At 32.5% G+C, this 14,282-nt stretch overlaps 1 protein-coding gene across 6 annotated transcripts in view; it reads right to left on the minus strand.

The window, feature by feature from the left end:
• Caps2 (calcyphosine 2) overlaps positions 1–14,282 on the minus strand; it is a 50,650-nt gene that overhangs the window by 1,033 nt on the left and 35,335 nt on the right. For 5 of the 6 annotated variants that reach the window (XM_047550340.1, XM_047550337.1, XM_047550338.1 and 2 more), the window contains 5 exons: positions 11,153–11,271; positions 10,110–10,186; positions 8,474–8,628; positions 4,999–5,124; positions 2,844–2,940 (listed from right to left, as the gene is read on the minus strand). In XM_047550340.1, coding sequence (XP_047406296.1) covers positions 2,844–2,940; positions 4,999–5,124; positions 8,474–8,628; positions 10,110–10,186; positions 11,153–11,271 — 574 coding nt within the window. The remainder of the gene's footprint in view (positions 1–2,843; positions 2,941–4,998; positions 5,125–8,473; positions 8,629–10,109; positions 10,187–11,152; positions 11,272–14,282) is intronic. The other variant, XM_047550342.1, reaches the window with a different exon arrangement.

Here is a 14,282-nt window from a genome sequence, read left to right on the forward strand (position 1 = left end):
TGTTAAAAAGTGGTCAAATAATAATTATAAAGGAATACTTACTCATCTTATAAAATCTTCCAACAACCCAAAACAGTATGTCAAACTATGCTCCAATTTATTTAAACATAAGCTAGAATTAATTCCATCTCAGATTGCCACTCCCTCCTCACCCCCTTTCTCTTGCATTATCTAGTCCCAGAATTTTAGCAGAGAACATGACAGGAAAAAAAAGAGTCATTAATTTTTTAAATAAAGGAGCAGGAATTAAGATGAAAGGAAGCTATAGAAGGTAGTCAAATTATAAAAGGAAATAAACAGGTACATATGAAAAAGCAGGAAAAGGCTAAAAAAAGTCTTTGTGGCTCTCTAAAATATTTTAAAGTCAGGTTGCATTGTAAATAACAGAATTAAATGGGAACACCTCCCTGATCATTTATCTAACAAGCTAAACAAAATTAGCTGGATCTTTTTCACAAACCAGAGGTTCTCTAATGTACTTTGAAAATAATGCTTGTAAAGTGCCTTTCAATTAAAGGAATGCAATCAGTTTGGGGTATCAAGAAGGTTTCTGTCTTTCAAAGTCAGACATGAGCAGTTGAGAACAAATGACTCCTAGTCAAGTCTAAAAATTAATCAGGATATAATCTATATAAAAACATAAATATGGGCAGCAGAAACTTCTCTCCATTTACTATTCGTACTTTTGAACAGATAAGTTTTAGCTCAATATTTTTTCTAAGAAAAACATTTCTTACTTAAGTTTACGCTTCAACAAATAGTCAAAAATTTTAGACCTCCTTAAAATCTTTTACCTAGGAAATGCCTATCTTCTACCATCTACAACTTAATTTGCTTTCACTACTCTTAAAGATTAGAAATATTTACCATAACAAATACATCTAATACCATTACGCAGAAACACATCTGAGATATTCCATTTCTGTTAGACTTTAAAATAATTTTTGTAATAAATTACTTAAAATAACAAAAGAATATTTTCTATTAGTCAAATAAAATTATATGTGGTATAAAAGCCTTAAAATGAAATTAATTGTAAATCATATACAATTTTTGTCCTACTTTGCAATGATAGATAACAACAGTTTTTCTTTTCTAAAAACTAATAACAGGTGTTTCTCTTTTTAAGAGTGTTTAGCTTACTGGCTAATCCTCTTTAATATGAGTGCAAAGATCAAGTACAAAAATTCTGAAACAAAGACCCAGCAACAAAAGCCAAACTCTCCACATTTCAGTGATACAAAATAAAACTAAAGCTACTTAAGCAACTTGAGAAGACAAAAAGAAAAAATAAACAAAAATATTGGAAATTTGGAACCAGTGATGACACTAATCATCAAAACCAATTCTATTATTATTTAAGTAATAGTCTTCCACATTAGTACTATATAATTAAAATGATACATCAGAAACTTCATAAAAGATGATCAATAGTCATAAAATATGAACAAATGGTCAATAAATATTCTCTAGTAACCAAGGAAATGCAAATAAAAAAAATTTAACTTACCAAATGACAAAAAAGCCAAACTGCTGGCAAAATTGTGAAGGAAAAGAATTCTCCAATAGTATGGTCATCATACAATATAATTTGGAAATATAATTAAAGTTCAAAATATAGATATTCAACTAATTTTAGGTGTTGATATAGTTCCAAGGAATCAGAAGAAAGTGAGCCTACAGTTACAAATAAGCTTATGTGTTGCTTTATTGGTTGTATATCAATAATTAGAAATTAAAAGCCTACCAATAGGCTATAAAAATTGTAAGATATTGATTTGTGAAACTAATAATATGTAGAAGGTAAAAACAAAGTGATTCAATATGCATTAACATGTAAATAGCTCCAAACACACTGTTGACTATAAAAAGCCAAGTGCATATATAGCAATACATTTAATATACCTTTCATCTCAGGGGGAAAAAAAAGCTTCAAAAAGTAGTAGATATTTATAGTAGATATATGGCTACTAAAATTCATAGATTAAGGACAGAAATACATATGTTAAATGAGAGTAACTTTTACATCTCTGAAGAAAAATGTAATGGAAAGGAGATTAGTGGTGGCCAAATTCTTTCTTTATAATTAAGAATTATTTTATAAATCAATTTTGTAAAAATAGTCTGGAGATATACAATAGGAACTGAATTTCTAAAATTACTTTGAGAAATTTGCTATATCCCCAAATATATATATGTATATATATTTGTATATATATGTATGTAATATATGTATATTTGGGGAGATATGTATATGTGTGTGTATATATATATATATATATAAATCATACATAATTCCATCCCCAGAGAAGGGCATTTCCTTATTCTGCCAAAAATTCTCAAGTATAGATAAACATGTAAGAAGAAACAGTAAAACTAACCCTGAGAACTGGCATTACCTATTTTCTAACTCTGGTCTTTTAAACTCAAGTTCATCAATCCTCTTCTAAGCAAAAATTAAGAGTTCTGTATCAATTATAAATATCAAAGCTGGACTTCCTTTTACACCTGTAATCCCAACTACTCAGGAGGCTGAGGCAGGAGGGTGGCAAATTCGAGGCCAGCCTGGGCAACTTAGTGAGACTCTGTCAAAATAAAGAATATGAGGACTAGGGATACCCTGGGTTCAACCCCCAGTACGGGGGGGGGGGGGGTGAAGGGGGGAAGAAATTCAAACAATAAACCTAAGAACTTTTAAATAAAAATGGGTAAATAGCTCTCAAGTTTGTGGTTCAAACAAAAGTTAGTTTTTTCCTTCCTCATTCAATGCTTTAAACTTAAAGATGATGCTTTTATTAACTAACATTTTAGAAATCAAATGCATTTTGACTCATAACAATTACCTGAAATTACTTGAGGATGCTTCTTGGCACAATAACATTTTCTTATGTCTGTGAGAGTCACAATGCCAGTTTTGTTAAAATCCAGTTTCATAAAAACCTAAATAGGGAAATGTTATTTTTTCTATGAAATCATTACACACAAGAACCTAATTATTTATTTTGCAGTAAGTTCTTTCTGAGCTATATAAACAGGATAGTTTAAATGCACTAAGTTGAAATATGAAGGAAACATCATAAATATAGGAAAAAAGATAATGAAGCAAGATATTAGGAAACTCATACTCAAATATTTACTTCTACCACCTTCTAGCATGCTAACCTTGAGAAAGTAAGCTAACCTCTGTTGCCCTGGCTTTCCTTCTCTGCAAACTGAAGAGCAGGATAAAAAATCTTTTGGGTAACTTCCAGCTTCAAGACTCATATGAAACTGCTAATTGATCAAAACAAATCACCAGGGGGACTATTTTATGCAAAAAGTGAACTTGCAAATATCCCTTCACTAAAATCAATGAAAAGGTAATATAGCTTTAAATGAGTGTTATTAACCTATTTCTTGAAATTTAACATTACCTTTTGAAATGCTAGTTATTTTACTGCTCCTCTAATTCAATACAAGTCTCAGTATTATAAAACATCAAAAAAACTTTGTTGGGAATATGATTAGGCACATTAAAATGCACAAGCTTCCCAAAGCAACATCCTGCATTGGCAGAAGAGTCAAAACTAGAATGTTTTATTTATTCACACTATTGAGTTCATGAATTCACAGAAATCTGGTACCTGCTGTAAACTAAATCAAACCTCTCCAAATTCTTAGGTTGAACCCTAACCCCCAGTGCCTCAGAATGTGATCGTATTTGGAGACAGGGCCATTAAGGATGTAATTGAGCTAAAATAGAATCTTTAGGGTACATCCTAATCCATTACGACTAGTTTTCCTACTGAGAGAGAAAGAGAGAGAGAGAGAGAGAGAGAGAAAGAGAGAGAGAAAGAGAGAGAGAAGGACACAAACAGAACAGACAACCATGTGAGGACACAGTGAAAGTGCAGTCAGCTGCAAGCTAGGGAGAGGCCTTAGAAGAGACCAACCCTGCTGATCTCCTCCTCTTGGACTTCTAGTGTCCAAGCTGTAAGGAAATAAATTATCTTGTTCCAGTAATATAATGTGTGTATTTTGATAATGGCTACCCTAGCAAACTAACAGAATACTCTATAACTCTTATTTTCCCCTCTATTCCCAGTACCAAGGTATACAAAAAGGAAAATGATTCAATTTCTACTCCTGACACTCAAACCTATCACCAGAACATATGAAGTACAAATGAGTAAAAACAAGTGCTATGTGGTGAATGTGTTTCATTTAAGGTTTTCATTTTGTCTCTTGATTCAGCAAAGGCAAATTTCTATTTGATATTTATTTCTAATTTCTATTTGATATTTATACCTGATATAATTGAATATCCCACTTTAAACAGAATAGCTTTGTTTCAAGGCTAACATTAAAACACACGTGCGCGTGCGCGCACACGTTGTATTAGGTCCACATACAAAAGAAAAAGAAAACTATATCGCTCAAAGTTATAATCTGAAAATGGCCACCAAAGTCAGGTAATATGTCGTTTTCTATAAACACTGGGGATCCTCCTATTTTAATACCAATTTAGTATGATATTGTGATCCTCATTTTATCATTTAACATGCATATTATAAAGGCCAGAGAAACACATTTAGTTATTATCTTAAAATAACATGTGTTGAGCATTGGCAAAGGGAGTCACAATGCTAAGAATTTTACATCTATCACTTCATTCAATCCTTGTATCAACTCCATGAGATAGGAAACTGAGGCTCAGGGATATTTCATAACACAAAAAGTCAAACAGCTAGCAATTTATACAGGCAGTAATTCATGAACAAAATTTGATTTCAAATTCTTTTCCTTGTATCCTATTTTTCTAAAACTTATGCAGAAGCTATTTCACTTTATTTTGGGTAAATCTGCATGCATATGCATTTATTTTGTGTTTACTAAACCCAACATGCTTTACAGGTACAATTAAGTGACACACTATAAATGGTAATTTGTTAAAATTTTCAAATAATGAACCTAATGACATATTAAAAGTAATAATTTAAAAGGTTACTTAGCAGTTACCTTTCGAACAAATGATTTCCTATATTCATTCATTTCACCAATAATGGCCCGTTTGAATTCTCCATAATCCACCTTGCCCTCGTCATTGCTGCTGCTACTCAGAATTAGCCACAAAGACTCAAAATCCTAGAAATTAGTCACAGGGTTCATTGTTAAATCTCTAAGTTATATACAGTCACACACAAAAAAACCTGTTATAGTCATATTTTGGTTACATCTTCTATAGCTCTAGACAAGGGAGCTCACCTATTAAGAAAATTCAGAAAGTTACATATCAATCCAAACAAAACATTATGAAAACTACTTAATGGAAATCTGAAGTGAATAGTTCTATAAAGTTAAGAACAATTTAGGGGAGCATTAACTCACAAATTTATCTTAAATAAATAAAAATTGTTTTATTTTTGATTGACAATTGTATATATTTGTGGAATGCAATCTGATCTCTCAATACTTTATTAATTATAGAATGATAAAATCAGAGTATCTTCATATGAAGATATTAACATATCACCTCACATATTTATTATTTCTCCATGGTGAAAATATTTAAAATCCTGTTTTGGGCTATTTTGAAATACACAATACACTATTACTAACTGTAGTTACCATACTGTGCAATAGATCACTAGAGCCTTCTGCCTAACTGAAATTTTGTACCCTTTGACCAACATCTCCCTTTTTCTCTCTGTATACCCACTGAACCCTGCAACTCAGCCCATGTTCTGGTTACAAATTAATCACTTAAAGTTCAATAGATATCAATAGATAGATAGACAGACAGAAATAGCTACCATGTACTGGATTTAAATATTTTATTATTTTTAATGTGCTATATCTATGACAATTCAAAAGTCACTTCAGGTTCTGAAACACCTCCAACAGCATTTGACCACTAATTGTATTCCTGCTGGTCTTCACATTTCAAAGCAAAGATGATTTGAATGATTCTAATATTACTACATAATTCACACTGAAATGTATACTTATATAATTTGGTTTGCTCACTTTGCCATTTCCATTTCCTTCTTTGGTAAATGCACTATTTAAAAAGAGATGCTCTATTCACAGCATTCTTGATAACAAAGAAATTACAGAATGCAGTTCCTTAAACTCAGATAAATATATTGTCACTGTTTCAATCAAGTTGTTAGCTTTAAACAATACTAAAGAAAACATCTAGTGAACTACTTGGCAAATAAATACTCAAAAAATATCCTCTTCCACTTCCTCCTATTTTTTTCAAATAAAACTTTAATTAGAAAAACTAAATCTCCCAAGTGCCCTTCTTCCCTTCAATTCTCAACAGCCATACATATTTTTGTTTATCATAATGCCCTGTGCATTACAGAGATTTTATGTGTCGGTGCGGTTGAATTGAAAATGAGCTTGACCTTTAAAATTATGAGTAATATGAACAGGAGAAGACAGATTTGTTCACCCAACTCAATAGAATACTAGAATTAAAAGGTATTTCTTAAAGCTTAAAAGTTGTTATTTTCAAGAATTGAGTAATTTTACATAAGTGGAAACAAATTTAGGTACTCTAGACATGGCATAGAATGGAAAGCAATTCAGCTGAAAAACCTGGAGTAAATTCATTGATATTTCTATATAAATTAGGCTCTTCAAGGTGCAGATCAATTTTTTGTTTGTTTGTTTCAAATCAGGGAGAATGATAATGTCTTCCCAGAAACATTTTCTAGTTCCACAATTAGGTCTATGTGGGTGACTCTTATATCTTATTCTTAAGCCTCTTGCTCATGCTCATCATTGCAAGAGCAGGTTCTAGTGATGTGACAGGAAACATAAGAGGAATATTATTTAACAAACATGAAAAAGGGAAGGTTTACTCACATTCTTATATGTTATCCCTATGTTAGAAGTCTTACATGATTGCTTCAGTTTTACTTATAAATCTAACCAAATATTTAACAAATAATCAAAAGAGGAAGAACTGCAGTGATATAGGAAAATCACTAATTTGGGTCAAAGTATCTGGTCTCAAGCTATCAATTACTGATTACTTGTAATATTAAAAACAAACATCAAGGTTTTCTAATATCCTACTCCTGCTTTATTTTTAATCTACAAAAAAAAAAAAAAAGAGGTGAGGGTGTATGATCCCTGGTGTGTATCACTAGGTGGGCCACAAACTTACACATCATAAAAAACCCAAGGAGCAGAAGGAGCGGGTATGTTACAATGATAAGTGACAAGCAATATCATGTGGGCACAGGACTTTGCAGCTGATAAGGCATATTCCCATTTAACTTTTTCATTTGAACTTCCACACAGTCTTACTAGGGCAATCACCTCAGAATTGCTCACAGATAGCCTGTCAACCAGAAAAGTTAAAAGCCTTGTCCAAGAACACACAGTTAAAGCCATAGGACTAAAACTTGAACCTGAATCTCACAAATATAATTTCTGGGATTTCTTTCACAAAATAGACTATACCTTATAATGAGACTCTTTGAGGAAAAAGAGAACAATGCCAAAGAATCCTTTAGTTGAAATCCTTGATATGAGTCAAATTCATATGCTGCTAGAACATAATCGAAACTAGCATGTAGTGTACCAGACTCATTTCTCCCCTTTCTTCTATTTCTCTTGCTTCCACATGTGTCTGTTGAAACTAAGGCACTATTTATTTAGCACTTGCTGTATGCCAGGTCCCATTAGAGGTGCTAGAGAAATAATGGGACCAGAAGCAACCGGGTCCCTACCCTCATGGGACCTAAGTTCTACTTGCAGGCACAGCCAGACACATTCACAATATGACATGAAAAAATAAAAATGGGAAATTGATACAGAAAGACTCAGAGTTCAGAAGGTGGTGCTTTTTTAGACAGAAGTGTCACAGCAATACCGTGTGTCGAGAAAGCTGTGGCCTAAATGGGAATGAGATGTAGCACGTAAAGACTTAGTAGAAGATCACCATCTGTGGCTTGGGAAACAGGCTACTCCCTCCCCTTCCATGCCTTCACATAGGCTCTCCTGTTCATGAAATATCTGCAGTCTGATCCACAGTCTCCTCCTCCCTTAACTCCTAGTTAATTCTTCCTTGTCCTTCAAAACTCAGCCTAGATGTATCCTCCAGAATCCCTCCCATGATCTTCTCTTTCCTTCTCTATCACCTGGTGTGGAATTAGATACCATCCCATGTGTACCAAAAACATTCTCTACTTCATACATATGTAATTTCAAAATAATTTTCCTCAATTATGAAGATTGTGAGAGTAGACAGTATGTCTCCTCAGAGCCTAGCACAATGCCTGAGTACTAAGCTCTTAATAAGTGTATTGTATAGAAATGAACACTGAGCTTTCAAAAACCAATAGGACTTTTGCCTGGTTGCTTTATATGGACAATAGGGCAAGAAGAATACAAATGAGTTACTAAAATTTCAGAAGAAAAGTGAATAATGCCACCCAAGAAAACTCTGCTGCAGAAAATTTTCCTTAGTACATACTTCTTCAGACACTCCCAAGTGAAATACTTTCAGAGCTTGCTTCAAATCTGCCTTATCTAAAAGCCCATTTCCTTCCTTGTCCAATTGTTGAAAGTATTTTCCCAATCCAGTCAAAATACGAACACCTCTTTTATGTAGTTTTTCTTTTAGCACATCTGTTTTAACAAAAAGAGAGATGGAAACTAATTGTTAATATTCACAAAGGTATCAAACTGCAGGTGTTTCTCTTGTAAGAAAATGAAATTTTATGTAATGGAAATAATGTGAATATTGAACCAAATCAGAAGTATGACTGACAAAAGACTAGAAAACAGAACATTTTTAATAAAAAGGATTACATATACAACCACATGTAAATATACAAGAACTATAGCGCCACTGTGTGGTGAAAGTTTAAAGTGTTACATTTTAAAATAATGTTTCCCTCTATTAGCAAGAAAGTAGTCTAAATGTTTCAAATTTTTTAAAAAAGTACAAAATTTATAACTAGTTTGATGCCATCAAATTGCAGCTAAGATGTTAAGCAGCATCAAGGTTTTAGATTGCTGTCCTATAATTGTATATCTAAAGTAACCCTTCTTTTCAGAACTTCATAGAAAGTCATATGCTCAGGTTCCTAGAGTCTTTTGTAGCTTAGTTATTTCACTTAATGCAGTTTGGATCAGATTTACTCAAAAAAGTATTGGTAACTTTACTAAAGCAGTTATTAGATTTAATATATTGGAGAAAAGAACAAATGTCATTAGATTCAATGGTGATAAAAACTACAAATAGAAAAAACTACTAACAATAGTATGAAGAATATCTGATTTCAAATACTAATCTCAGACAGCCATGAAATGTTTCTAGCCTTCTTATTGTGAATCTGTTATCTTTAAGTAATATCTTGGGATTCATCAAAATTCATAAGGTGTTTTTTATTTCTGTGATTATTTGTATAATATTTTCTTCCCTCTGGACTAGGAGATCCAACAAAGGAATTGTCTATTACAGCCTAGTATGCTGCAGTGGTTATAAGACTGGACTCCTAAAAGAAAATCTGTAAAATTATTTAGTTTTAAAAGCATGTATGTATGTGTGTGTGTGTGCATGTGTGTGTGTGTGTGTGCATATATATACATATATATATGTATATATATCCTATTTATTACATACAACAAGCCTAGAAAGTTAATAAGACAGGTATTATTATCCTCATTTTAGAGATTAAGAAAGAGGTTCATGGGATTTACCTAAGTCACATGTCTAATGAATGGCCAAGACTAGAGCCATCCCAGTCCAACAATTTTACTTTTATACTAGACCATCACAAATCTTTTTAAGACATCATTTGATGCGTAAGACAAGCATTATGAAAATCAATGTAATCTTTATTTAGTTCATGAATACAACTCATATGATCTAGTCCTTTCTAAAATTTTTAAGTTCATAATTCACATTTATTCAGGACTATTAGTATAGAAGAAATCCTAAACATATTTTAATAAATAAATGTATACACTTTAAAAAAACAAATAAGAAACATACACCAAGTGCTATAAAACTGAGAAATATCTCAAAAAAACTGCTTTCACTGAGTGAAACAAAAACAGGTAAAAATTAAAACTAGTATTTGAGATAGAATGCAAATGCATACCTTGAACAGCCTTGAAGACCAGCCTATCATTGGCTTCTTGACTAATTATATCTTTTTCATATTTCACTGAAGTAGTTCTGCAATTGACATGTTCACAATGATAAAAATATACTGTATTTCACAATCTCGAGTACAGAAACTCTATGTTCTCTGCTGCTCCAAACTCAGAAACCCTCAAAAGTCTTGGAAGAGTACAGAGTTCAACCAAGTCCCAACTTTGCCGGCTGCTTTGATGCCTAGGACAGTTAAGAGTTAAAATCTTTAAAACCTTCCAAGAACTACCTGTATAGCTGGCTCAATGTTCTTTAAAGACTTAATTAAAACTAAACACAAAATTTCTACTTTGTGAAGCTTACACTTCTTGCTGTTTTAAAGAAGTCCCACAAAATGAATTCAATTTTAGAAATACAGGAAATAACAAATGAGGATTCCCTTACACCAATTTGTGGGATGTAGCCCTACATGAACATACAGTACACATCAATTATTGTCATTTTGATTCGTATTTAGTAACAAGAAAACACTATGTCTGTTGTTTGCATATGTAATGTGTGTGTGTGTACTCCTGTAGTTTTAAAAAACTCAAAATCTTTTAATCAGTGTTTGATTCACAGCATTATTTTTTCACTATGCATATGATTGATCAATGAATACTATAAGCATATGGGACCTGAGATATTTTTTATGCTAAGAATAGCACCACACGAACAATGTGGGGAAAACTATTATGATAATTATACTGATATCCCAAATTTAAAATAAAACTTTGGCAGTATTTGGTAAAATGAAAGTGTGAGAGCAAAGATAAATTGATAAGTTATCTTTAAGATAAAATGGGATATTTTAAATTTTTAATTGATTATAACTTTCCCCACATATGGAATGTATTTGAGAGCCAGATAACACATAAATATGTTACACAACAATGCTTTAAAAAAAAAAACTTTAAAGTCTAAATGTATTGTGATAGAATCTTATTTTAAGATAATAAAAAAATTGTGTTTTCACTTACTTTTAAAATAGCAAATGTCTATTTGACTTACTTCAGAGAATCCAAAGCTATTTGATCGATATTTGTAATTCGAAGTCTAAGTAGTATATTTTCTTTCATGCTTTCTGGAAGGCTTGGGTGATCAGAGCTCAAAAATGTCAAGGTTGCACCCTGAAGAAATAACAGGTAAAATATTTAAAGCTAGAAAGTATACAAGATATAAAATCCAACTAATGCAAATTTAAAATATTTGATTTTGATTATATGTGACATGGTATATTTTAATAAAGGTAAGGCATATTTGGAGACTATTTAGAAACTACACAGGCTTCAGCTAATATAATAGGAAAAAAAGGAACTAATACCCCCATTAATTAGCACAACTTTCTATTTAACAGTCCATGTAAACAAAAAATTGTCTGCAATATAAGAAACCCAGAATTTTTAATAATAGTCACAGGGAAATAAGGACAAATTAGTTCCATCAAAATTATGACATCCCTAAATAGAGAAGTAGAAAAGATATAATGTGAATTGGTGAACTATAACGAATGTATCATTCTATCACCTGGTCTTTTGATGACAGACGTCTCATAAATATAAAATCTAATATTTACCTAATTAGAGCATCAAGATTCACTGACAAAATCCTTAAGCCACTTAGAAAATTACTATTTTAATTTCTGTTCATATACATACATTTGACCAGTGTAAGGCCAAATACTAATTAAGAGGTTTAGTTCTTCCTATTGAATATAAGGAGAGAAATTTCCCTCCCTTCTTTTTCCTTAGAATAGTTATTTCAGAACATTTTTAATGGCAATGTAAATACTTCCTCCTTTCTTTGAGATGTATATAAACTCTTTTGAAAATTGGCTCTCTGTCTTAGGAAAATCTTTCTGTAAGTCCTGGGAGCCACTTTTTGAAATGTAAACATCAAGGCAACAGCACTCTTATCTCCCAATTTCTGTGAGAAGGTAGGAGCCTGATTTCCTTAGGCACCTTGCTTCAAGTGAAAAACTACTTTCTGTCACAAAGATGAAAATTCTGTTTTCTCTGGATAAGGTCATTAAGCTAACCCAGACAGTCATCCCAATTACAAGGTGAATCTAGGATGAACTATGTGTGACAAATGGTGCTGTCCAATCCTCTTCCTTAAGGGCAAGTTACTTGTATGCGATGGGTTATGTCTTTCTCACTACACAAATAGTGTGAGATTTCTGTCTTTGCCATCTCTTACCAAGTTGCCTATGATGTTCATTACATTCTGGCTTAATACTTTTTCAATAATAAAACTATTTTCCTTAGTACTTCTGTGGGAGATTTGCTAGGTTTCAAATTCTGTTCCCCCAACACCAGTCATGAAATTAATCCTTAAAATATTTTTCAACTGAGAAAGTAGAAAGCAGTGACATGAAGCTTCCCAGCTAAAGCTGAAGATGGGTTCCAGATCTGGCAAGTTAATGAGCTGGGTGAATTTAGGGGTAAACAGAGCTTCTTTGCCTATTTGCTTCAATGTACTGCCCAAATATTCTTTTTATGGGGAAATAAAAAAAGCAGCAGCAGCAGGTCAGGAGAAGTCAAATTAACATCCAAAGTTGAGACTGTAGATGAATCAAGGCAGAACCATTAAAGTAGAGAATTTGACCCCAAAGTTTTGAGGCCTACTACCTTACAGTGCTCTTCTGTGCCAAACAAAAATTCAAGCATATTATACATATAAGCACATATTAATACCACTGAAAAGCTGAAAAGTAATCAATATGCAATTGAAAAGTGTACTAAGCTCTCTCCTCAATAACAGGTAGCCTTATGTCTATAATTGAATATAAAATAAAATTAAAAATGAAATGAAAGGATAGATAATCTCTACCAAGTTTCTCTATGACAAAAGATTACTTTTAGGCCATTTTCACATATCCAGGGAAAAAAAGCACAATAATTCATCAAAATAAGAACTTAATAGATTGTCAAAAAATAATTAGAAGAAAATTTCAAAATTTTCTTGGTTACCTATTCCAGAAATAAAAATTAGACTTCTGTCTTCCAAAACACTCAATCTCTTAAGGCCATTAACCTAAAGTTCCGTAGGTGTGGATGTCATCTAAGAAAGGTAAGTGCAACATTTTTCATTTTCCAGAAGAAAATAAGTGAGATTTTGTGTATTTTTCAAAGACAAGCTGGAAAATTTAAAAATAATAATAATTCTCACTTTTAGGTAAACATTTAAACATGTTTGACTGTAAAACTTGGCAAATTTTACATATACTTCAAATGCAAAGTTTGAGTTTTCCCCCCAAGTGGGCAAATATTCTGCCTCACTGACATCTAGTGAGAACTTTCAGGAAACTAGTTATCAATATGCTGCACTTCCACAACTGTCAGCACGCTGGAAATAAGCTTATACCCTGCATGGTTCTTTTGCATTCATACATTCCTTCATGCAGCCTCCACTGACTAAGAATTTGATATCCATGATCCTTTGCTTTAGTGCTCTTAGCACAAAAATAAAAATACTAAAAATTACTCCTCAGACACTGAAGGTATAGCTCAATGGCAGAGCACCTGCCTGGCATATATTAGGCCCAGGTTTGATACCCAGCACCAAAGTGTGTGTTGTGCGTGTGTTCCTTTAAGAATAAGAATGGTTCGAGTACTAATCAGATTTAAAGATTGTAAAATGTGAGATTGATTCCCAAGTATTTTATTTTTTTCGATGCTATTGTGAATGGGGTAGTTTTCCTAATTTCTCTTTCTGAAGATTCATCACTTATGTATAAAAATGCATTGGATTTATGAGCATTGATCTTGTAACCTGCTACTTTACTGAATTCACTTATGAGTTCTAAAAGTTTTCTGGTGGAATTTCCAGGTTCCTCTAAATATATAATCATGTCATCAGCGAACAGGGATAGTTTGAGTTCTTCTTTTCCTATTTGTATCCCTTTAATTTCTTTGGTTTGTCTGATTGCTCTGGCTAGAGTCTCAAGGACGATGTTGAATAGAAGCGGTGAAAGAGGGCATCCCTGCCTTGTTCCAGTTTTTAGGGGGAACGCTTTCAGTTTTTCACCATTTAGAATGATATTAGCCATGGGCTTAGTGTAGATTGCCTTTATAATGTTTAGGAATGTTCCCACTACCCCAATTTTTTCTAGTGTTTTGAGCATGAAGGGATGCAATCT

The sequence above is a fragment of the Sciurus carolinensis genome, chromosome 4 (genome assembly GCF_902686445.1).
Source record: "Sciurus carolinensis chromosome 4, mSciCar1.2, whole genome shotgun sequence".
Lineage (NCBI taxonomy): Eukaryota > Metazoa > Chordata > Mammalia > Rodentia > Sciuridae > Sciurus > Sciurus carolinensis.